Consider the following 23,567-nt stretch of genomic DNA (forward strand, 5'->3'; position numbering starts at 1 on the left):
GGGGGGGGGGGGGTTAAGGGCCCAGATGTTTATTTTAGGTGTATGTGTTCAAGTCTTCACAACATCATAAAGTAACCCTTTATGTACACTGCATGTCTAGTTTAAGTTTGTATTTACTACTATGATAACATTTAAAGATCGATTCTAGATGGAGAAGGCTAGTCGTCAAAGGAGCCTTTGGTGCATTACATAACACTGGATATTTATACGGGTCATGTTTGCATAGCTTGTGTATCAAAGGGTTAAAATAACAGTTTTTATTCAAGCGGAACCATTCTACGCCGGGTACCTGCGCGTAGTCGGACACGTTTCCCCGACACACGGTCGAAGACGCAGCGTTTGAAATGGTAAATTTCGTTGTAGGAATTTACATCGGATTTTTCTCAGTGTAAATTCAACAAAACAGCTAAAAAGTGGTTGACTCGTGTTGTGTACACATCTCAGTCAACGTAGCTGAGAGACGTTTAGCTCAATGCGCTTGTTTAACATGTTATTAGCTTAGTTTTGCTACGGGGGCTACAGGCTAACAGGCTACACAGCTAGCATCACCACCAGTATAACCAGTATATCCTTGTGTTTACTTCTGCTTCTCAGGCTGTTACTCTGCACACGGACCTGGGAGAAGTGAAGATCGAGCTGTTCTGCGAGCGAACACCGAGAGCGTGTGAGGTCAGTGACTCCGGGTTCGAATCACACTTCACATTAACTTCCACTGTTTACACAATAACTCTGAGGCAGGTTTGAATTCATAAGCATGTTAGAAATGGACTCGTGCTTCAGGATTTACAACTAAACTAATGATTTGAGTTTTAATATTAAAAGTTAATGATGTAAAACTGTGTGAATGTCTTTAAACTGTGGTTGATGTGTTTGGATATGATTCACCACCATACTTTTAAGTTATACAAATTTATGAATAAACTGTCAAATATCTAGCCTAAGGTTTATTTCTGTGTGATCTGGGGTTTATGAAGACATCCTCTTGTTCAGGGGAGAAAGTTGTTCTTCTTTAAAATGTTCCTCTGGATCAATAAAGTATCCATCTATCTAATGTTTTTTTATTGACATATATTTCAGTATACAATTTTGTAATAAAGGCATCAGTCCATATCAGTCAGGTTCTTGTATTTTCCTCAATGAAGTCATCATATTTAATCACATTTCCCTTTTTTTTATTTTACAGAACTTCCTTGCTTTGTGCGCCGGTGGCTTCTACAGCGGTTGCGTCTTCCACAGAAATATCAAAGGCTTCATGGTTCAGACTGGAGATCCCACAGGTTCGTCACAGCTCTCAGATCTGATCTATACCTGAAAGGTCAGGGTTCACATTTCTCACTAACATTTATTATTTTTATTTATCTTCCGACTACTTTGCAGGAACGGGTAAAGGAGGAACAAGTATATGGGGTCGCAAATTTGAAGACGAGTACAGTGAGCACTTAAAGGTGAGTTGGCTGTTTTTTTATGAATAATTGTTTTTCACTCCGGTGTTAGAGTTCAATGTCGTAACTCTGGTGTTTTTTTTTATTTGTCTCATTTCAGCATAATGTGAGAGGCGTGGTCTCAATGGCGAATAATGGCCCCAACACGAATGGATCCCAGTTTTTCTTCACATACGCCAAACAGCCACATCTGGACATGAAGTACACAGTCTTTGGAAAGTATGTAACCTGTATAGATTAATGATGTTGTGTCATCAAATTAGTAGTGGCAATGTAAATGAGAGTAATCCATCAATGCTGTCAGTTATTGATCAAATTTAATTTGTATAATGCATCATAAATTGAAGGGAATCCACCGACCCTGCATGTCTCTGCATGACCTTGGTTCAGTTCAGATCACATGACCTCTCACTGTCTTCCACACGCAGGATTATCGACGGCCTGGAGACGCTGGACGAGCTGGAGAAACTGCCCGTCAATGAAAAGACGTTTCGACCGCTGACTGAAACGCGGATAAAGGATGTGACCATTCACGCCAACCCCTTCGCTGGATAACCAACCTGGACTTCAACCCACTGACAGGCTTTTAACACATGGGTCATGAACCCAGATATTTTCCAATAAACAAAGTGTTGCACTGTGTAGTACCTGGCCAACAATAAATTGTTTATGCTACAGATTTAATTGACATCAATAAGTGAACAAATAGGATGTATTAACAAAATTTGGTTGGTACATCAGGGTTTTCTTACAGATGTGAACTAGAATTAAATTTTTATTTTGCATCGGTGGAAAACCTCTTATTCTGTAGGGAAATAAACACCTTGATAATTTTTAATTCGGTTAGGTTTTGACTTGTTTTAGCCGAATCTGTTATTGTAACTTTTAAGAAATGCTTATTTTCCTTCAACTGATTTCAATATCTCAAAGCATTTGTAATGGAAATTATACTTAACCTGTTCATTTCCATGTTTTCACAAACATTTACACCACTGCACTGCTGTTTCTTTTAATTGTAAATTTGTTTACAAATAAAGCTTTTGTACTTAATTTTTACTTGTGGTCAAATTCATAATTCAGTAGTGTTTTTCTATTAGCATGAACATATGGAAAATATTATGTATAAACAACAGGCAACATCATTGACTGACTGAATGGACCAGTTACAGTTTGCAAATAAAGCCATATATGTGGGTGTATATATATATATATATATATATATATGTGCTCCCTTCATCTCTATTAGACATTTTCTTATGTACAAATACAGTTTTCCATTATGTTAAAAAGAATGCATGCATATCATTTAAAAAAATCATCTTATTGATCAATGGGTAGTTTTATTTTTACTTCTTTGTGACTCATTTATTCATGTATTATTTATATAATTTACGCTATCTAGTGAGCTTTGTATGTTAGTGTTTAATTTTATCACCATGAGGTTTATAAATGTGTCTTTTTCAGATTATAAACGTGTAGTGTTCTATAGTCTATGACTACATATCCATGGTGGAGGAGGTGTCACTATAAACTACAGACGGAGGGCCTGGCTCGTCGCGTGACGTCATCATTAGTGGACACAGCATGTCGGGTTCATGTAGACACCACCACAGACAGTTTATATAACGGACAACAGACACTCTGTCCTCAGAGAAATGGCCTCTGACGATGCTTTTAAAGTAAGTTCACTGTTTCCTGTTCAATGGCCGTAGTGTCACTAGTATAAACCACTGTCTCCTCATTAAGCTGCTGTGTGTCTCTTTGTGTGTTTGTGTGTCTGTGTGTGTCTGTGTGCATGTGGCAGGTCTCCTCTCTGAGGGGGAAAGTCACTCTGGTGACCGGGGCCAGCTCGGGCATCGGGGCAGGGACGAGTCTCCTCTTCGCTAAACTCGGAGCTTCGCTGGCTCTGAACGGACGAGACGTGGAGAACCTGGAGAAGGTGGCTCAGCAGTGCGTCGACTGTGGGGCTGCTCAGGTACACACATAGACACACACTCAGATACACACACAGACTATGTACACACGTTATACACAGCATCAGAATAATAAAAGGTCAAAATGAGTACGGTAGACGTGCAGTGAGATGAAAGTTGATCCACTAGAACTAACAGAGAGCTGTCACTGTAAAGAAGGATGTGTTAGTGGAGATATTGACGATACAAATACTCCAAGTATAAGGTGAGTAGAACACACAAGTACTGAAGCCAAATATAAATACAGATTTAAAGATAGATATCTGAAGCTATATAAAGTTGTGTATTAGACTAGCACAGCCTGTCAAATCATGGTGCAGCAGTTGTAAGTGTATTTAATTGTTGTGTGCAGAGATTTATTCTGTAGTTGTGCAGCAGAGATGTAAAGAACTTGTTGCTTTTACCAATTTCCAAGTGTTTTAAGTTTTCTTAAGTCGAAGAGAACACACATGTTGACCCAGTTTGAGTCAAGGTTTTGTTTAATGTAGTTCTTGGTGCATCAGAAGAAATACATTTTTACAGTTTATCCATTATTTGAATGGAGTTTGGATCTGCCCCAAATTCCACACACTCATAAATATCGGTCCCCTTAACACGTCTGATTTCTTTTTCTTATTTTATCAAGATCAAAACATTCTTTGAGCAATCAACAAAATGTTGAAAAAAACATAAATCTTGAAAGAAAGGGAAACTTCTTCCTTTTGTCCATTCCTCCACAAGATGGAAATCTGTTGAGTAGTTTTTGCCAAAGTTTGCTAACAAACAAAAATATGAAAACACAACCTCCTTGGCAGAAGTAATTAATACACCTGAAATACAAATAATGAGTACTAATGTAAAGTTGGATGGTGAATGAGGATAATATATCTACACTACTGTTGCTCATTATTAATGTTCGCTGTCCCCTGCTCCACCGTCAACCTTCCAGCAAAGGTTCTTACAAGATCCAGAAAGTATGAGCACAGCACAGCCTCATTGCACTGGTTCCCTGAGGTGTTCTTTATTCCTTGTCTTTAAATGGCAAACTGTTAAAACTCGGCTGCTCGACTTCTAACTGGAGCTTAGAGTCTCAATCATGTTTCACACGTTTCAGCCACGTCCCAGTGTCTCCCTGTTTGTTTTAGGGTTGATTTGTGAGATATTGTTGATTTACCTTCAAGGCCTCTCCCTGTTCTGGCTCCTGAGTGTTGGACTTTCTCATCCCATATGAGCCTCAGTGTGGTGGAGATCCTCGAGGCAGAGAACCTCACTGTTCCAGAGTCCAGGCAAAACAATTAAAAGGGACACAGGCTTTAGGCCATGAAGCTCTGGAATGAGCTGCCAGAGGAAATTAGGCTCCCAGAGGCAGCCCTGTCTTTTAAGTTCCTTCCTAAAACGCTCTTCAACCAAAAAGTGCTCTGCACATTAAGTTTATTAAACATACAATAACATTTCGAACCATACAAACACACAGTGAGTAGTTCAGGATCCTTTAGTAAACCTTCTAATAAATAAATGAGCACCTCATGAATGAGTTGGCGGCTCTTTGCTGTGCAGCCTCTGCTCGTTCCCGGAGACCTGACGGACGAGGAGACGGTGAAGAAGACGGTGGAGCAGACCATCGCTCACTTCGGCCGCCTGGACGTCCTGGTGAACAGCGCCGGTATCCTGGCCATGGGCGGCATCGAGACGTCGGACCTGGCCCAGTACGACCGAGTCATGAACATCAACGTCAGGTGGGATTTCAGGGACCTGACAACCTGAGAGTACGGTGGCCTGTGAGCATAGCAAGTGAATTGCATTTATGTGGAACATTTCTTCAACGCTCATTCAAAGCACTTTACACCACAGGCCTCGTTCACACACACATTCATACAGTGTTACTATATGCTGCACTTTTCACACTCTGACAGTGTGTGAATGAAGTGTGGATCCTCTACACAGTATGTATGTGCATGAAGGTGTCTGGGCGCGACTGAAAGTGTGATAGTGGTTTGGTTTTATACCAAATGGGCTCAAGGTTCACATCATCCCCCGACTCTCTCACTTCAGTCCTGCCCTGGCTCGATCAGAAATAAAGACAAAAGGCCCATAAATGTATGAGTAAAAGGATAAAAGAAATGTACTACTGCCCATATAAAAGTTTATTTCCCAAATATATAAACATGTAAATACACAGGAACATTTGGCCAATTCACATAATCCAAATGTACTTGTATAGATGTGGAGCTGCAATAGTGCTGTTATCACACATAGAGATGTATATATATATTTATATATATATATAGTTGGACGACATGACCGTTTCCGTAAAGTAAAAATAAAATGTCTGGATTGCCATCTGGTGGCTGGCTGCAGTATAGGTCAAAACCCTGCCTCCTCCATGTTAGCACACAGGACATGGACCAAAGTGTCAAATCTAAATTTCTCTCAGTAAGTTAGGTTTTAATAACTTATTTAATGGGGATGAAATGTTATGATTGACAGTTGAGAGCGGCATTGCAGCGTTCTTATTTGTGATACTTTGGCTTCACATCTGGACAATGACAGGAAGTAGAGACGCGTTGTCCAGCGTTATAGAGTGTGTTATCAAACTGGTGAGTCCAATAACAGATGTTAGGATATAATTGTCCTTGATATTTAATATGAATTAATTTTCGCATTTTAAACCTCCCCTCTATGCTCTGTCTCATTTTCAGATCTGTCTACCATCTGACTCAACTGTGTGTCCCACACCTGATTAAGACCAAAGGCTCCATCGTCAACGTGTCCAGCGTCAATGGACAGAGATCAGTGAGTGTAGAGCAGCTGGACCAGAGGGTTCCAACATCACCCTCCACTTGCTCTTCATCTATCATCAAGCCTCTTTGAGACCTGTGACATGTGTGTGTCTCCCTGCAGTTCCCTGGTGTGTTGGCCTACTGCATGTCCAAGTCGGCCATCGACCAGTTCACACGCTGTATAGCACTCGGTGAGCCACCCAAGCTTTTTGTGTTCATCACTGAAAAAGTTCATGTTCAAAAGGTTCACAGGAAATCACTGGGTTGCTTTTTGTTTCAGAGCTGGCTTCAAAGCAAGTCCGAGTGAACTCTGTGTGGTACGTGGACCTCTTTAATATCCAATATTTTCTTTCTCCTTAGCTTTCAGTCATTGCTCACCCCTCTGAGTTCTTCTGCACAATTTAAGTTACCATCTACCAGTAGATGTTAGCAGGTGTTAGTGGCCACCAGCAGATGTTAGGGACATAGCTTCAGTGGTGCACCTTAGCGTCCGGTGCTTCGGCCTTGTGAGGCTAAAGGCTAAAGGTCTCTCGATGTTCTTATCTCCTCAGCCCAGGTGTGATTATCACAGATGTCCACAAGAGAGCAGGACTGGATGAGGAGCAGTACGCTCAGGTAATGCAACACTAGCGGGTTGTGATCTGTTTATTTTCCCTCTACGGGCTAGAAGCAAATAACCCTAACACAATAAATGCTAAAATGTCTTTTTTTTTGCTGTCAGTTCCTCGCCAAGTGTAAACTGACCCACGCCCTGGGTCGACCAGGAGAGGTGGAGGAAGTGGCCCAGAGCATCGCCTTCCTGGCGTCCGACGCTTCCAGCTTCATCACCGGAGTCAACCTACCTGTGGACGGCGGTCGCCACGCCATGTGCCCGAGATGAGGCTGTGCATTTTAACACAGAGCGGTCTGCTAATATAAAACTTTCAAACTCTCACAGTCTCTGCGTCTCTGTATCCAACGACACTGTGGTTGACAGAATTCCCTGCATTGCCACTAAAATTAAACCGAGGAGAAATGGAGAGGGAAACAAACAAAGAGGCGTAACGTCAAGGACTCCATTTTTTACTCTGTGTTTACAACGGCACAAGCTGTCAGGACGTTGACAGCTCCAGGTGTGAAGTGAACAGAAGGAGGGAGAAAATGTACTTTTCCAAGCAGGCAGTTTAAATGCATTTTGTTATCTCACTTTTGCTTTTTCGCTATGAAATGTTCCAACAGTGAGAAAGAGGGACCGAAAAACTTCAAGCTGCTTCTCAACAAAGGTTTCAGAACATTTATTAAATTACCTTTTTCATTAGACTTCATTCACACGGCATAAAATGTCTGTACAGACCTGTGAGCTCATGAATTGTGGTAGTTTATTGTTGTGTATTGTGAGAAATCCTCTGAGTGTGACATAGACGTTTGAGACGAGCGACAACTGCTGCACAAGTGAACCGACAGTTATTTAAGTTAAGTTAAGTTGCTGATTGTCCAGGACTGTGACATTGACAAAAGCAAAGACTGAGGAATCTTTAAAGCTCCAAATGACTGAGATGTGCTTCAAAACACGGCCTTGATATCTGGATTTGAATCAGAATTAAAATAGACTCCCCCTGTGGATAGTACAAGTTGCATAGTTGTACATTTACATTTTAACAATTAGAAAACAACTGTATTCAAAGTGTCAGACTTGTAACAAAAATAGCTGAAAATGTAAGAATACCATGAAAACATAATTTAATGACTTTGTAATGTGAGTGTGTGTGTGTTTTACAATCTTCCCTTTTTATTGTGAAGCACAGACTTTGCTTCGCTGGGAGCTGACGGGGGGGGGGGGGGGCTATCTTAGGCGTGTGGACCGTTGCAGCACCAGGTTTCACCTCCGCCTCGTCCCACTTGTTCGCTGTGGGACGCGAGGTGCGGTACGAGGTAGCGTCTTGACACACTGTGGAAACCACGGCCCCACCTTAACACGGAGAGCCCCACCCAGCAGCTGTTTGTGGGAAAAGCTCTCTCAGCAATGGACAGCTAGTGAAGGCTCAAAAAGATATACCTGGTGGCAGCATGTGCCTGTGTGTGTGTGTCTGTGTGTGTGTGTGTGTGTCTGTGTGTGTGTGTGTGTGTGTGCCACACCGTTTACCTGAATGAGTGAGTGGATGCTGTATACGCCCAGAGGCTGCGGAAAACCATAACTATTGCACGTTATATTACAATATACAGTACATATACATGTATAAATAATATCTTCATATTAAAAATAAGAATTATTGCATTTGCAGATGTAACCGTTCCTTATTTCTGTACAGATATTACTTCCAAAAAAGGGTCATTCAGATCTTTCAAGTCTCTGAAAAAGAAGCTTATTATTGTTTTCCAAAGGCTGATCAGTGCCTCGAGTCTCAACTCTGCATTTCCAACTGGCTGCCTCTCTCTCCGGTGCCGACACCTGTGGCTGCAGTCTGAGCATATTTGGTAGAGAGAAGACGGAGGTCTGAAGGAGGCGTACCCCCCCCAGGCAGTCCCTCCTTTAAGGAGTATTCCTGACCCCCTCCACGGGGCCCTATAAGAAGCATACAGGTCCGACCTCGAGGTGATAGCGTGCTCCAGGTTCTGCTGTGGGTAGATCCTGCACATCCACTATGGGGAGCAGGTTTGGGTCCTGGGTCTGGAAGATGAAGTGGGTCTGGTGCCAGCGTCCATCTTTGATCTGAAAGTGAAGGAGGCATCGTGTCACATGGTGCAATAATGTGAAGTACGGTATTCATAGGGTCGGTTCTCTCTAAAGCACTGAGTCGGCAGGTTTGTGATCGTGTGATGGTGCGTACCCAGCAGTCATCGATGGGGATGTGCGGCTCCAGGAGGTCCCCCGCTCTAATCCTCTCTCCGGTCCAGGCCTTGAAGCTCACGGCCCTGGATGAAGGCTGCAGGGAGGGTCCTGCTGCCCACACCGCTGTGTTGAGACAGTGGACGGTGATGTGCTGCACGGCCTCTGTGCTCAGGAGGTGGATGAAATTCATCTGGATACGACCCACTCCCATATCCAGCTGAGAGGCAAGGGGAAGTTACTGAATGTGAGGAAGTCAGAATCTGCACATCGTGTGTGGGGATGAAATTTGAGTGCAGGCCTGTCAGGTTTGTTGCAGAATCTATACCAAAATACACTATATGGACAAAGCTATTGGGACACACTCCTCATGACACCTACAGGAGCCTTGATTTCCCCTTGCGGGACTAATAAAGAAACTTCTTATTCTTATTATTAATATGGATTTGCTCCCCTGCTTCCACTCTTCTGGTTCGGCTTTCCACAAGATTCTGAAGTGAGTCTGTGGAAAGTTTGGGCCCATTCATCCAGACGAGTGTTTGTGAGGTCAGATGCTGAAGGTGGACGAGAGGACCCGGCTCGCACTCTCCGTTCTAGTTCATCCCACAGGTGTGTGATGGGGTTGAGGTCAGGGCTCCTTGTCAAGTTCTCCCACACCAGACTCACCCAACCATGACTTTGTGCACTGGGGCAGATTCATGCTGGAACAGAACACCTTCCCCCCAAACTGCTCCCACAAAGTTGGAAGCATAGAATTTCCCAAGATATCTTGGTAAGATGAAGCAGTAAGATATTTTCCTTCTCTGGAATTTTAGGGGCTGAGTCCAACCGATGGGACTGAAACACCTGAAGGCAATGATTAAGAGGTGTGTCCCAATTCTTTGACTCATTTAGTGTATGATTCCATTTAGGGATTCAATCAAGGGTCTCATCGGGAGCTCCAGTGTGTCATTGTTTTAAGGTATGTTCAAAAATAGTTGATACATTTAAAGTAGGCCTGTTTTTAATATGATGATCACAAGCTTTCATAATATAAACATTACTAAATGGATTTTGTTCTTGTCAAGTGTAAGTCAACTTGAGCACATTCACATTTTGGAATTGAGGACGGGTTCCAATCCTGTTATAAACTGCATCTGGATCACAGATTGTGTCTTTGAGTGTCATTTTCTGTCCACATTATTTTATTTGCTGTTAATACAGGAATTGGATCAGGGTATTTTTTTTTTAATAAAACTCCAAATCAAAGGAATGAAAGGATGGAAGACAGCCTCAGATTCTACAGGTTCACTTGCCAACTGTGTGTGTGTCGTTTGGATGATGACTCGGCCAAGTCGAAAGATTCAATCTGACTCCTTAAGATCCACTGAAGGATTTATCCGTCCGAATAGAGCCGGTGTTTATCGTACGGAGCCAGAAAATGAGCAGCTGTGCTATTTATTTATCACATCGATGGCGTTACATAGACAGTCCCACAGCCAATCTCAAACTCTGGGCTTCTCTACTTCTGGAGATATTCAAAGACAACATGAGGAAAGCGTTATCCTCGAGGACATGAGCACTCGTGGATTTAATATTCATCTTCTGTCTGCACAGAATTCTCCCGAAGTGATCCCGTCTCTGTCTAAGTGATACGTGTTTAAATTTGATGTGGCTGTTTTATCTGCGAGAGGCAAACCTTGGACACTGTGATGGGCTTCAGGCAGGTTTGTCCTCCAGCGGTGAAGTTGCACGTCACCTCAACGGTGTCGGCAGTGCAGCCGAGGTTTGGGTCGACCCAGTACGTGCCTGTCAATGACAAGCAGCGGCAGGGGGGGGGGGGGGGGGGAGGAGGAAGAGGAGGAAATGGTCCCTTATCAATCAAAACACATTGAATATCTGTATGGGAATGATGGAGCGATTTGAAACGTCTCCTCACCGTCGTACATCCTGTGTTCACAGTTGTAGAGGTCCCGGCAGATTCGGGCAGGATTGTCGTGGGTTCCCAGCGGGTTCTTCAAACTCTGGATCAGAGTGCTCAGATGCTGCAGGGTCTTGAAGATCTCTGTGCCCTGGTCCAACACGGGCTGGTCCATGTTCTGAAAGGGCTGCACCATAAACATGTTTCTTATCACTTTTCTCTTTTACCATATTAGTTTGTTCCTCCTAAGGCTGGAGATATATTTACAGTTTAGTCACGGTGGTTAGAAAGCTAGTATATCTCTGTTCTTTTGCAATGATTCCATGGCCCATAATGTGTTATAATATTCTGGAACAGAACAGTCAAACATGAATCTTTGCAATGAGCTTTATTTCCCTTTTAAAACTGACCTCTTGCCTCAGAGCAGTGTGGGAATCGATGATGACTTGAAAGGCGGCACCAAGAGCCTCATTTCTCTACCGAGGAAGAAGACAGCGAGACAACAAGTTAACCACAGCTGCACAGATCATTTCTACGTGTCTCAGTTCCCCCGTCAGAAAAACCCTGAAGTGGCAATGAAGAGAAACATACTCACAAGTGAAAGGGTAGAACTGGGAAGACCCTAGAGAACAAAGGGAGAAAACAGTTCTATATTCTGTACTTGATCTTACAAGCAGCTAATATCGTTTCAAGTTGGATTCAGGATGCACAAAGTGAAAGGGTCATTTTCTATTTCATGTTCTGCCTCTAGATTTGTCTTTTTTTTCTGGAAAAATCAATAAAAACGAAAAAATGTACATGGAGAGCACATAGCGCCACTAAGGCTAACACCCTTCTGGATTTGCCCTTTTCTCCGGATCTGGTCCAAAACTGAATGGCTTCTTCCTTGCGTCATGCCCCATCCCAATTCCAAATTTAAGTAAAATCTCTTCAACAGTTTCTGAGTAATCCTGCTGCCCAACCAATTAAAAAGCAACAATGAAAACCACGGGTAATGAAGAACTCACCGGTGGTCCTGGTGGTCCACGAGGACCCGAAGACCCCTGAAAATTCACAAGATAAGAAACTGATCAAGTGATTCATTCTGTTGCTCTCAGCCTGACTTGACCACAGGCCTGAGCGAGGAACTGTGACTAAGCTGCAAGAGGAACTACTCACCCTTGGTCCCTGCAGCCCCTGAAGGAAACCAAAGAAAAATGAAATCAATATTCAGAAGCGAAACAATTCCACAATAAAAGAAAGAGTCTGAAAGCAGATGTGATATTATTCTATCATGCACAGCGCAATGTCATCTCCCTGCTACAGATTCAATACCATGTGTTCCATTGCTATTGAATTGCACTTTTGCATCTTTGCAAGCCTACACTCAGAAATCGTATTTCCGCACAGCAAACCCATACGTGTGTGTGTGTTGGCATTTCAGCTTTAGAGCTTGTGAATTATGCCCCGTGTACGAGCACTCAACCAACCTCTTTAAAAAACGCTGGAGATGAGCATGCACCCAACATTTATCACCCTGACAGGAATCCACAGCATCTAAGTGTCACTGCGAGTGTAACAACAAACAGTGGAGTACAACAGGAAATGAAAAGTGCTGAAGGCAAAGCGGGCCGAGCGGTGCGCCGTCTCCATACTAAGTATCCTATCCTGTGCTCACAGTGCAGACAGAAAGGGATTCATCAAAAAACAGCAGCACGCACCGTCTCCCCCCGACTTCCTTTGTCACCCTGGGGTCCCTGAAGGAGAGAAAGGAGACACAGGATCACTCCATCACTGCCGAAAAAGCAGAGGGAACTCGCATAAAGCTCGGCAGAGAGGATGAAATACGAGGTACATACAGGATGACCGCCGGGGCCAATGATGCCAACGGGACCCAGAGCTCCCTCCATACCCTGGAAAGCAGTGGCATGTTAGTGACTGAGGACACATGTGATGGAGCATCTGATGGAGCTGCGCTTATATTTCATGGCGGCTGTGGAGTTTGTGAGAGTTCAGCTGAAACGCAGCAGAGATAGATGTCACCTGAGGGCCGTTCATCTTCCTCTTACCTTTAAACCACGTGGTCCTCTGGGGCCCTGTATCCCTGCTGAGCCCATGTCTCCCGGAGGTCCCTGGAAACACAAGGGTTTGTTTCATTAATGGATATGTAATGGTAAATAAAAGGTTAAACCAGTGATGTCATCTATTGGTTTGAGAGTTGCCATTTCACTGAGGCCATCTTGGTTTTTTGAAACCAGAAGAAACCATATGGGGTGAGCCTGACTGAGAGCAAAAGGTCACGCCCACCTACACCTGAACCCTACACCCATTCGACGGGTACTAGCTGTCAATCACACGGTATCCATGCCTCAGCATTGACTTTACTTCCATTAAGTATTCAGTGAAATTTCAAACCAGTATTAACTAACCAGTGATATTTGTTTGGCCTAGATTTCTCTTCAAATAGCAGCTGCCATTGTTAAACGCCGAAGCTGCTGAACTGCTGCTGCAGTTCCAAAAATGGTCACTAGCTGGTGAATTAAGAAAAATGATTTCTCAATCCCTTACCAACATATTAATAACCCACGACATGTGACATATACTATCATAGTATGCTGTTTGTATGCAATGTTTTGACAGGTGTCAATCAAACTAACAGCCAAAGAAAAATGTGTTTTTCCAAAAGAAAAAAAACGTTTTTTTTTATCTCTGAGGAGTTTGTGGACTTATCCCACTTTAAATAAGTCTATTGAGGCAACAAGTTCATATTGCTATCTTTAATAAAGACAAAATTTCACGATTATTTACTTGTCTAGTGTGTGAAACATCCAAAATACCAAAAACCTCACATATTGGAAACTGGAAACCTGTAAATGTTTAGGATTTTGGCTCAAAATTACAAATCCAAGTGCTTCCTGATTTTCTGTTGATTTACTTACAGTTGCAGTATAATATAAAACCTCCTTATTTCTCATTCACTTGGCTAATTAATGTTACACAGAGCTCATGGACCTCGATGTATATCCAAGGCTTAGAAAAGAGGCGGGTTTGGGGTCGTGTTTGCTTTTCTAACCACAGTCTCTGTCTATTACCCTCCGATGGGGCTTACCACTCAGGTTCCCCTGCTCCCCGGAGCGATACATCCAAACACAGGCTTTCAAGCGCTCGTTTCACAAATTCGTGCAACGGCGTCACACAGATGTTTTCATATAGTTTATGGCTCCGTACGTTTGACTTTGTGCAACCGGGCAAACAAAACAGTTACCTCCACGGTAGAAACAAATGTGTTGTCTTTGTGATGTAACATTTGCATAGAAACACTTCACCAAGGGCTTAATGGAACATGTGCTCCAAGTTTAATCTCAGCAACTGCAGCTGTAGAACTGAAGCGTTTGCCATCATAGTACCACAAGCAACAACGGCCTCTGTTCGATAGATGAGGTAGTTCTGAAGGAGAGGAGAGTTTTGTTTTTGCTTCATCTCTATTTGTTATTTAGAATGAGGTCAATGCTTTCAGGGTTTAACAAAGTACTTTTAAGGCCTTTGAAGAACATCATGAAGATAAGTGAAGACCTCTTTCTTGTCCTTGTTGGTTTGAAGACCCATGTTGATTTCATTTTTTAGTTAATGAAATTCAATAAAAGTGACATTAACGTCATGATACATTTTCAGAACTGTCAAAGTCTTTAAGTAATTTAAAGATCCAACATTCAGATGAATGAATGGATTTGAAACCTGATACGATGAGCAGCAGAAACCCTGAAATCCCTCCAAGACCTTTATTTCTGCCTTTACCTTAAACCCATTGCTCCTGAATCGAGACCTATATACTAAGCACTGAACACTAAAGCTCATCTGCTTCCCACTGCTGTTCAACTCCCACTGTGGGAAAATATCCAACGTCACTCTCAGGGTTTTGAATAGAGAGTGGGACTCGAGTGAAGCCCGCCTTTGTTTCTTCAGCTGGTAATAATCTACAGAGCCGCAGCGCTGTGAGCGAAGCAGAATTATGGTGCAGCAGATGTTATCCTGCGGCATGTTACATTAATACCGGAATACCAAACAGCTTTCATACCGTTTTGAGTTAATGTCATGTACCTCCAGACAATTTAAAGCATTTAAACTTCACACAACAGTACTTAAACTAAAGTTAAACCCGGACATTAAAAGATATCTGACCCTGGGGTTAAGAGCTTGCAGCTCGTGGCTCTAAAGCTCTGACTGACGTGAGGTTATCACTTTGTGGGGGGAACCTGATGGGATCGTACCTTTGGCCCAAACAGACCGAACACGCCTGGAAATCCTTGTTCACCGTTATCCCCCTGATGCACAGAGAAGGGAAAGTATGTCAACCTCCATCACTGCACATGGACTGGACATGGGAAGGAGCTGCAGTAAATTCATTTCACAAGTCAGTGCTCACTGGTTGCCCTCGAGGTCCCAGGTCTGCTTGTTTTCCTGGAAGTCCCATCCCACCAATCAAGCCTCTTTTCCCAGACGGACCAGTTTGACCTGGGAGACCCCTCTCACCCTGGAGAACACACAAACACACTGAAAGCACATTCCTCACATCTCGTCACACAACCTCCTTCAGATCACAGCTTTGGATTCTGGATTTATTCGACAATGTGCTTGAGAATGAGATTTTTCTGACTGTGGCTTCTTTGCTCACAACATTATGACACATCAAGCTTTTAGATAGTTCACTGTAGTGCCTTGGATTTGTTTTGCATATTGTATTTAGGCGGCCATGTTCTACTGCTGATGATGAGGATGATGCTGCATTTCAGACTTTTTCTGCACAGGGCTTTATTCTTGCTATATTTTTTTCTAGCATTGTTTATAGTCCTGTGTTGTGAATACTTGTATTGAGTTTTGTGACCAGTTTGAGCTAAACCACAATAAAAAGCTCACAATCGTTCACTGGTTTCCATCAACGGACACTGCATTTGGTTCAGACCAGTTAGGAAGCACAAAGCCAGGAGTGGAACCTAGATATAGTCCCGGGCCTAGAACCCTACATTACTCATGTGCCCCTAATGATGTAGAAAACATAAAATGTCCAGATTCAGTTTATTTATGCACATAAATCACCAACACATGATGCAAAATTATGCCCTCACCCACAGGCTTTAAGGTGAAAACTGACTTTTACCACAGCTCCAATAAATAAAGCCCCTGTGTTTGTTAGAGTCGTGAATATGAACATTTTATATGACATTTTTGAGGCCATTTAAATCAAGATTGTGCCGACTCATTGCTCCTTTGCAGCACTAACTCCCCAGGTTATTGCAGAGAGCATTCAGTCCTTTGAGACACTGTGTAAGTCTTTGAGCAGACGTTGGCATTAGAGATCAGAAAATGCTCCAAATATAAGAGCAGCATTATGTTGCCAGGGGAGGTAGCCTTGGCACTGTGATGCTGCTTTGGCAGACTAAAGCTGTGTTGACAATTTCCTCTCGATACTGTCAATAAATCTGCTTTGTTATCTTTGTGAATAAGGTAAAAACTTAAGAAGTTGCAGCTTCTCCTGCATCACTCTCACCTTTGGTCCGAAGGAGCCTTGACTTCCAGGAAGCCCTGTCACACCACTTCCCCCCTGCAGCCCAGGTTTTCCAGGTAAGCCCACTTCTCCATCTTCTCCTTGCTCCCCCTTCCGACAAAAAAAAAAGCAAAAATCAGAGCTGAAATTCATTTAATTTAGCAAAACATTAAGTGCTCTGATCTGTCCTCACCTTGACTCCTTTATCTCCATCTCTACCAGGCAGCCCGTCTATTCCAGGCAGCCCCTCGAGTCCCTCCCTGCCCACCACTCCCCGCGGGCCAGGAGGACCCACTGGACCCTTATGACAGACAATCAAAAGTGTTTATATATATATGTATTCATAGTTACACATAGTTTGACTGTGAGTTCAAGTCACAACAGATTTAGTTTATTTAGTCCAATGTCACAAATCCTCCTCAAGACAGTTACGTCTGAGTACAACGCCTCCAACTCACTGGTGGTCCTCTGGTGCCAGCTGCGCCTGGTGTCCCAGATTTTCCTTTCTTACCCTGGAGTGTAAAGAGTTCATGTTGCACAGTTCATGACTTGGTTGCATGACAGACAGTAAAGTCCAATAACACTGCAGTGAGTTTTCTCATCCATAAACAAAAATCATGCCACTTTTATTTACGTCCTTACTTGATCACCTTTGGATCCTTTCATCCCTGGTCTTCCCTTTGGCCCAGGATGTCCCTGAAACCATCATTAGTGTTTGATTTGGATCATGTTGGACAGTCTGACTGAGTTTTACAATTCTTGAAAAATAAATTGGATACTTACAGGAAGCCCGGTGGCACCAGCTTCACCTCTCTTTCCATCAAAACCTATTTGACCCTAGAAAAAGAAAATGTCTGCAGTTCAGTGTATAGAACATTACTTAAATATCATTGACTGCAGACAAATGTAATTGGAACAATAGTTGTTTTATAATTTCACTCACAATGTGTCCCAGGTCACCTGGCTCTCCTCTCTCTCCTCGATCTCCAGGAGGACCCTGGATTCATATAGAAACAAATCAATGAAACTTTCCAGAACACCGCTAACAGGCAACACAACACAAACACGTCCATGTGAGAAACTCACTCTGTCACCTTGGGGACCTGCAGGACCTTCTACCTTACTGTCATCCCCCTGTTCGCCCTGAACAAGCAACACAGGGACACACAAACAACCACAATCAATGGCATTTCCCCCCAAAACCAAATGGTCTGTGCAAAATCAATGCACGTTTTGTTTCAAGCAGTATAACAATCGTCCACTCTCTTTTTGCATGACCAGCAAATCATTGCATGTGCTATTACCCACAACTATCCCATTTCCCATAAGGGTGCCAGTGTCTGTTCCAGTGTCTTGATGGAATTCATTAACCAAAATCCACAAATGTGTGTATGATTTTATTAGTAATGTGTTGTGCATGTGTCAGATTAAACCCAGGAGAGAGGAGGCCGGGAGGCATCTGAGAGCAGGACGCTGGTTATCAACGTCCAGGAGACGAGCAAAACTGACACTTGCACGGGAAACGATGTGAAAATGGTGCATTTAACAGAACTGTGATAGGGATCTGATCTCATCTGCAGCGTGGCTCAGCGTCAGATTTACCTGGCTCTCAATTGAAAATCATACATTTTGTAATTACCCGTATAATAGTGTGATATTGATTCAATTATAAAGCAGGCACGGCCATCGTTTTGAGGATATTGGCAAAGAGAATACAACAAACAGCCGCGTCCAGATGGCTTCTGCCCAGGGAATAAAAAAAAATGCAAATTAGCGTCTCGCTAAACTCTGGTGCAGTGTGTTCTATCGTGTGCTGCTCCTGTCAAATAAACACAAATTATGGTTCTAATATCCCCAAAATAATGAGCAGGGGAGTCCAGGTGCTCGGCTAATTATGTACGTTTGACAGCGCTTAGTTAATTGGATGTGTCCTAGTTCTTATCATCGATCAAATTAGGGAGGAGTTGAGGAATCCTGCAAGGACAACAGGACGGACAGAGGAAGCACTAATTAGGGACACGGCTGAAGTTTCCATGCATCAAACAAACTGACCATGTAGTTAAAGGCAATGGGCTGCATGTTAAATAATGCAGCCATTACAGGCCCCTGGAGCTCCTCTAGTGCAGACAGCGTTTAGGAACAGCAAATACTTGGGGAATGTACCTTTTCACCTTTCGGCCCAGGAGGTCCCAGGGGGCCCTGCGGTCCCATGTGACCCTGTGACAAGAAACAGAGTTAGTGACTGAATCTTATTTTAGAACAGCAACCTTCACATCACGTCAATTAACAATTTGATTTGACTTCAGTATTAAATGTGCAAATATTAGGTCCTAAGACAGGAAGTCAGACTAACAACATATAAACCAGTTTTTGAACAGACAGCAAACATGAACACCAACTAGCAGGACAGTAACATCAGACTAGTTTTTCCAGTTCACCCACAAAATGCAGTTTATTCTTTATCAGAGAATGCACCAAACATTATCTACTTTATAATGAATAATAGAAAGTTACATTAAATAGAAATAAAAAAAGGAGGATTCATAGATCAAGTTCAATGTTCACAGTTTTCAACATTTTGGATTTGACAGCAGCAGAGTTTTGGAAGTTCCCTCATAACATCCTTCAATGAGACGTATCACTCCACCAATGAGATGAGCTGCTCACCTCGTAACCTGATATGCCCGGGTTTCCTTGTTGGCCCATTCTCCCTGGTGCACCCTTGGGAAATTATACACATTTATTTAGTCCACATCCGCCAAACAACCAATTAAGTGCTTCAATCCGCCTGTTGAGAACTCACCACTGGTCCGATGGTGCCTCTTGGTCCCTTCTGTCCAGGTAACCCCATTCCTCCGTGCTCACCGATTGGCCCGGTCTCTCCCAGGTGACCTTGTTGACCCTTGCTCCCCTGGAGAGAGGCCGTCAATGAGCAGGTATGCAGTGAATCTACAGAGCTTCCCTGTACAGCTGTGTGTGTGTATGTGTGTGAAATGTTTGACAATTTCAAACATTCAATACTGAGAGTCTGCCTGACGAGCACCTGCATCGTCGTACTTAAGGAGGTTGCTGACCTCAGTGTTTACTGATAGAGAACTATTCAACTCCTCCTACAGGAGAACAAACTCACAGGCCTCCGAGAATGAAACGTGCATTTTAGCCTCGAGCAAGTGAGCTGACAAACCTTTTGTCCTGGTTTTCCTCTTTCACCAAGTGTGCCGGGTTTCCCCTCCTGTCCCTTGGAAAGAAAATTAAACGGGGGCTGTAAGTGGACAGAAAGAGCCGCCTATTCACGGGAATTGAATAAAATTCAGAGTTAACTGATGAGACACTCACCCTCACACCCACCAGTCCAGGGGGCCCGGGAGGTCCTTCCTTTCCTTTCAGGCCAATTTCACCCCGCTCACCTGTAGCCCCCTCCGGTCCAGCTTCCCCCTTTTCACCCTGAGAACAGCAGAACAAGTCTATGAGCAAAAGGTGAGTGTGCAACTGCGTAGGAGCTTGATTTTGAAAAGCGTTGCACGTTGTATACAACATCTTAAATTGAATCCAGTGTACAAAGGCCACCGGTGACACGAACCCTGGACAGGACTGATGTGAGCTCTACGTTAAAGTCTTCTGAGTTAGCTGCAGTTTCTACAGTGACAACTCAGGCAGGTACACAACAGTCTGTAACTTTAAACCACATCACAGTGATTTGATATGTTTTTTAGATGCTCCCATCATGAATCACTTCACCATTCATGTTGCCAAGACTTATATGTATATAAGAAATATACAAAAAGATACATATATCCCATTCTGGCACAAAGAGTTATTTTGTGTAAGAAATGGATGAGGACAGATAAAGTTAAATATGTATATAGAATAATGTTTCTCTTTGTTTCCTAAAGCTCTGTAGTGCTTTTTTTAAAACTGGTTCTCCTTGATAAACACTTAATATTATAACAACGTCAAACTACGTGTTCTAGACTGTAAAGCAACAGTTTATTTAAAAACTTTCATTATCAAAAATTGTAAAAGTAACAAAATCTTTCTTGTTAATATGCTGATGCCAAAAAGTCACGTGAAGTGGGACGTCATGACTTTGTCTATCGATTTCTTTGTTGAAATTCAAACTTTAACAAATGAACACAACTATGATTATCCATTCTCCTAATACTTCACAGTTAAAGCTGTTAAATCTATCCATCCGGGACCGGCTGTGGTTTCCAAGCAGGAGCTTCACTCAGGCCAAGAACCTCTCTGAGAAGTTTACTCTCCTGACTAAGAGAAAACAGTGCGTCCAGAACAGAGACACTCAGGTTGACTCTGTTCTGATCCCCCGTGTCCTCTCCTGTGTCCTCCCCCGTGTCCTCTCCTGTGTCCTCCCCGCTCACATTGGACCACTGTCTCCGAGCCCAGTGCTGCTTGTGGCTCCGGCTGTTTGTGGCCGTCCTTCCAGCAGTTTGGCTCCGACCAGTAGATCTGCTTTTTGTGCTTTCTTTTGTTTCTTTTTTTGTGTGTATGTGTGTTCTGTCACAATCCTTGCCAGACAGTAGAGCTCTTAAAATAGCCGCTCTATCTGTTTTCAACTAAGCAGCAACACAATGCAGCTCCAACTGTGCAAAGGGGCAAACAACACGCAACTAGCTCTAATGAGAAGGAGCCTCTGCAGTAAACAGACCAGGTCATGGGGTTCACAGACTAACAGCTTCAGGACAGGGAGGAAAAACATGAATGTTGAAATCAGTGACATCGTGATTACTATTTGCTGTGGCCCATGATGCATGTCTCTAATTCTCATTCACAGTTTCTTTCATCGTCGCACTTGCCTTGGCTCCATCTGGTCCACTTGGTCCAGCCTCCCCATCGATGCCTGGCTCTCCCTGATAGACAAATTATAAAAACATTACGGATGCAACCAGGGACGTTGGACCATCAGTCACAGTTGTGGGGCGCTGACAGAGAGTTTATATTACTATGACCTCATATTAAATGCAGAGCAGTGGGGCCACACACGTGATTACAGCTGTAATTTGAACATCCAACTCTACGTCAACGAGCATAAGTCCTGTTACTGTTTTTTCCTTTGCAGTTCCACCCCTTGCAAGTAGGGGGTGCTCCACTCCCCTCAGCACCCCTTCTCCCATTGCCCCTGGTTGAGTCATGTTTGAAGTTCAAATTTATAAAAACCGATTGTTATACTCTGTGTTGCAGGTCACTCGTCTACTTCTGAATATTATAGAATATTCAAATTCACTAACAGAAAACCATTGGATACTCACTCTCTGGCCAATCAGACCCTGCTCTCCCATGATACCATGCAGACCGATGAAGCCCTGCCAGGAGAAGGAACACAACGTTACTGATGTGTATCCCGATAAGCCGTCTTTGGTTTTGTTTCCACTGGAGCTATTTTGACCAGTTTCTCCTCAGTAATAGAGACGAGTATTGAATTATGTCTAAACCCCCGAGTCTGGAGGTTGCAAAACTTCATTTGAATAAAGAAAAAGGAGAACAAATAAAACCCACAATAATCGAATTTGATCGTCCACCTCAGTGCACAATAAGCTTTCTCAGTTTTATTTGCCAAAACTTCAAATTGAAAACTGGAGATGTGATTTCTGGTTGGGCTTTGATAATCTCTATAAACAGATTTTTAACGAATCTGGCGGCGAGGGCCGGATTCGTCTGGTTTCTGTTTCTACTGTGACCAAAAAAGTTTGAGCTTTGGTCTCTTCCTGGTGAACAGTGTGTGTGTGTGTGTGTGTGTGGAGAACTAAAAAGGATGAACAAATCAACTTGAATGATTCAGCTCTTGGCTTTTTCATTTATCTTCATTCGTATGCAGATGGCTTGTTAATGGAGATTAGCCAAAATGTGAGTGGGCTTTAAACCGTGATAACAAGTATCAGTGTTTGTGTTTTGTGTTGAGACACATAAACTAGTGTGATTAAAGAAACTAAACAATTTACGAGGAACACCAGAAGCCCCCAAATATGGGCCGTTGTCCCCAGAGGTTAAGATTTCATCAGAGTTGGATGTAGGATTATATTTTTATCTACAAAATATAATTCAAAATGTCTGATCTTGCTCCCAGGACTGAAACACAAACATGGTTCCAGGAAGTGAGAGCCCACCACCAACACCACCATTACTATTTACTAAACCAAAGGTTGCTGTAATGTTATCATCCACCAGATCAATCAACAAACATTTCAATATCATATTATCGTCTTCACCTTCTCCCCAGTTTCACCAGGCGGTCCTCTCTCTCCATCCTTCCCTGGTGGACCCTGTCAGAAAACAGCCTTTACTTCTCAGCGCTAATGTAAAAGTCAGCGGGAGCTCTGCCACCGGCCGTTTGATCCAACTCACCGTCGGCCCCATCTCCCCCAGGGGCCCGATCGTTCCCTGTGGCCCTGCTGGCCCCTGCGGCGACAGAAGTGCAGGCATCAATACAAGGGTTAAGTGAACTTTGCAATCTTGGACAACACCTCTGAAAGTGACGGCAAACTGGAACAAATATGGAAAGAAATAAGAACCGGCCAGAAAAGTGTGGATTTGTGGAGATAAGTTAATCTGCAGGGCTAAGAGCTTTGAAAACACGGAGCCAAAGCTTGTGTAAGGGATGGAAATGGGCCGACTGTTATCGAGGCACATTCAGGCTACAATATAGCTGCCGCTCCAGGAAGAGGAGGTGTAAATCAAATTGTCTCAGAGTAGACTCACTTCTCAGCTTGTGTCTGTGAAACTCTGGCATAATAAAAGGGGAAAAAAGAAGAGGATGAGGATGAGGACGAGCAGGTCTGTGGGTTTTGAGGATTCACTGAATAAAAGATGTCAAAGTGGAGATTCAGAGTTTATGTGTGAGGGGGACAGTCACAGGTCTTTATAGATGAGACTCTATTTCCGGCCTACATCCACTTGACAGAGAGAAAAAACTAAGAAAAATTATATTTATTTTCAAATATGGAACCAAAAACATCAACTCACAGGCTCTCCTGCAAATCCTTTGGCTCCTGGAGGACCCGAGTACCCTTGAATACCCTAAAAAATAATACAGTTTTTTAAACACACACACAGCTGGTATTCATACACATGTTGAGCACCCACGTCACCTACTAACAGAAACAACACAACCCTCTCCCCTATATCCACCTCAATGTCTTCACCCCAAATAA

The 23,567-nt window shown here is 43.1% G+C and overlaps 3 protein-coding genes across 3 annotated transcripts in view; 2 read left to right on the forward strand and 1 right to left on the reverse strand.

Annotated features, from left to right (window-relative positions):
• The first annotated feature begins 264 nt into the window (after positions 1–264).
• On the forward strand, positions 265–2,492 carry ppil3 (peptidylprolyl isomerase (cyclophilin)-like 3). The gene is made up of 6 exons (XM_062385000.1): positions 265–347; positions 595–669; positions 1,184–1,277; positions 1,378–1,445; positions 1,543–1,661; positions 1,871–2,492. The coding sequence occupies exons 1-6, from the start codon at positions 345–347 to the stop codon at positions 1,995–1,997; spliced, it is 486 nt and encodes a 161-aa protein (XP_062240984.1). The 5' UTR covers positions 265–344; the 3' UTR covers positions 1,998–2,492.
• Positions 2,493–3,021: 529 nt separating this feature from the next.
• Positions 3,022–7,106, forward strand: zgc:101858 (uncharacterized protein LOC449555 homolog). The gene is made up of 8 exons (XM_062381986.1): positions 3,022–3,121; positions 3,247–3,417; positions 4,952–5,130; positions 6,094–6,187; positions 6,296–6,365; positions 6,455–6,491; positions 6,726–6,789; positions 6,896–7,106. The coding sequence occupies exons 1-8, from the start codon at positions 3,098–3,100 to the stop codon at positions 7,052–7,054; spliced, it is 798 nt and encodes a 265-aa protein (XP_062237970.1). The 5' UTR covers positions 3,022–3,097; the 3' UTR covers positions 7,055–7,106.
• A 305-nt stretch (positions 7,107–7,411) lies between these two features.
• Positions 7,412–23,567, reverse strand: part of LOC133944825 (collagen alpha-1(XXVII) chain B-like) — a 69,564-nt gene continuing 53,408 nt past the window's right edge. Inside the window, exons 32-61 of the mRNA XM_062381987.1 lie at positions 23,380–23,433; positions 22,762–22,815; positions 22,626–22,679; positions 21,669–21,722; positions 21,216–21,269; positions 19,738–19,845; positions 19,586–19,639; positions 19,205–19,312; positions 19,069–19,122; positions 18,565–18,618; positions 17,488–17,544; positions 17,345–17,398; positions 17,185–17,238; positions 17,044–17,097; positions 16,860–16,913; positions 16,595–16,702; positions 16,405–16,512; positions 15,283–15,390; positions 15,128–15,181; positions 12,929–12,991; positions 12,719–12,772; positions 12,581–12,616; positions 12,039–12,056; positions 11,888–11,923; positions 11,476–11,502; positions 11,291–11,356; positions 10,899–11,067; positions 10,659–10,768; positions 8,982–9,200; positions 7,412–8,863 (exon numbers count right to left, since the gene is read on the reverse strand). Of these exons, the coding sequence (XP_062237971.1) occupies positions 8,717–8,863; positions 8,982–9,200; positions 10,659–10,768; positions 10,899–11,067; positions 11,291–11,356; positions 11,476–11,502; positions 11,888–11,923; positions 12,039–12,056; positions 12,581–12,616; positions 12,719–12,772; positions 12,929–12,991; positions 15,128–15,181; positions 15,283–15,390; positions 16,405–16,512; positions 16,595–16,702; positions 16,860–16,913; positions 17,044–17,097; positions 17,185–17,238; positions 17,345–17,398; positions 17,488–17,544; positions 18,565–18,618; positions 19,069–19,122; positions 19,205–19,312; positions 19,586–19,639; positions 19,738–19,845; positions 21,216–21,269; positions 21,669–21,722; positions 22,626–22,679; positions 22,762–22,815; positions 23,380–23,433 (2,244 nt within the window). The 3' untranslated portion in view covers positions 7,412–8,716. The remainder of the gene's footprint in view (positions 8,864–8,981; positions 9,201–10,658; positions 10,769–10,898; positions 11,068–11,290; positions 11,357–11,475; positions 11,503–11,887; positions 11,924–12,038; positions 12,057–12,580; positions 12,617–12,718; positions 12,773–12,928; positions 12,992–15,127; positions 15,182–15,282; positions 15,391–16,404; positions 16,513–16,594; positions 16,703–16,859; positions 16,914–17,043; positions 17,098–17,184; positions 17,239–17,344; positions 17,399–17,487; positions 17,545–18,564; positions 18,619–19,068; positions 19,123–19,204; positions 19,313–19,585; positions 19,640–19,737; positions 19,846–21,215; positions 21,270–21,668; positions 21,723–22,625; positions 22,680–22,761; positions 22,816–23,379; positions 23,434–23,567) is intronic.

This window comes from Platichthys flesus, chromosome 3 (assembly GCF_949316205.1).
Source record: "Platichthys flesus chromosome 3, fPlaFle2.1, whole genome shotgun sequence".
NCBI lineage: Eukaryota > Metazoa > Chordata > Actinopteri > Pleuronectiformes > Pleuronectidae > Platichthys > Platichthys flesus.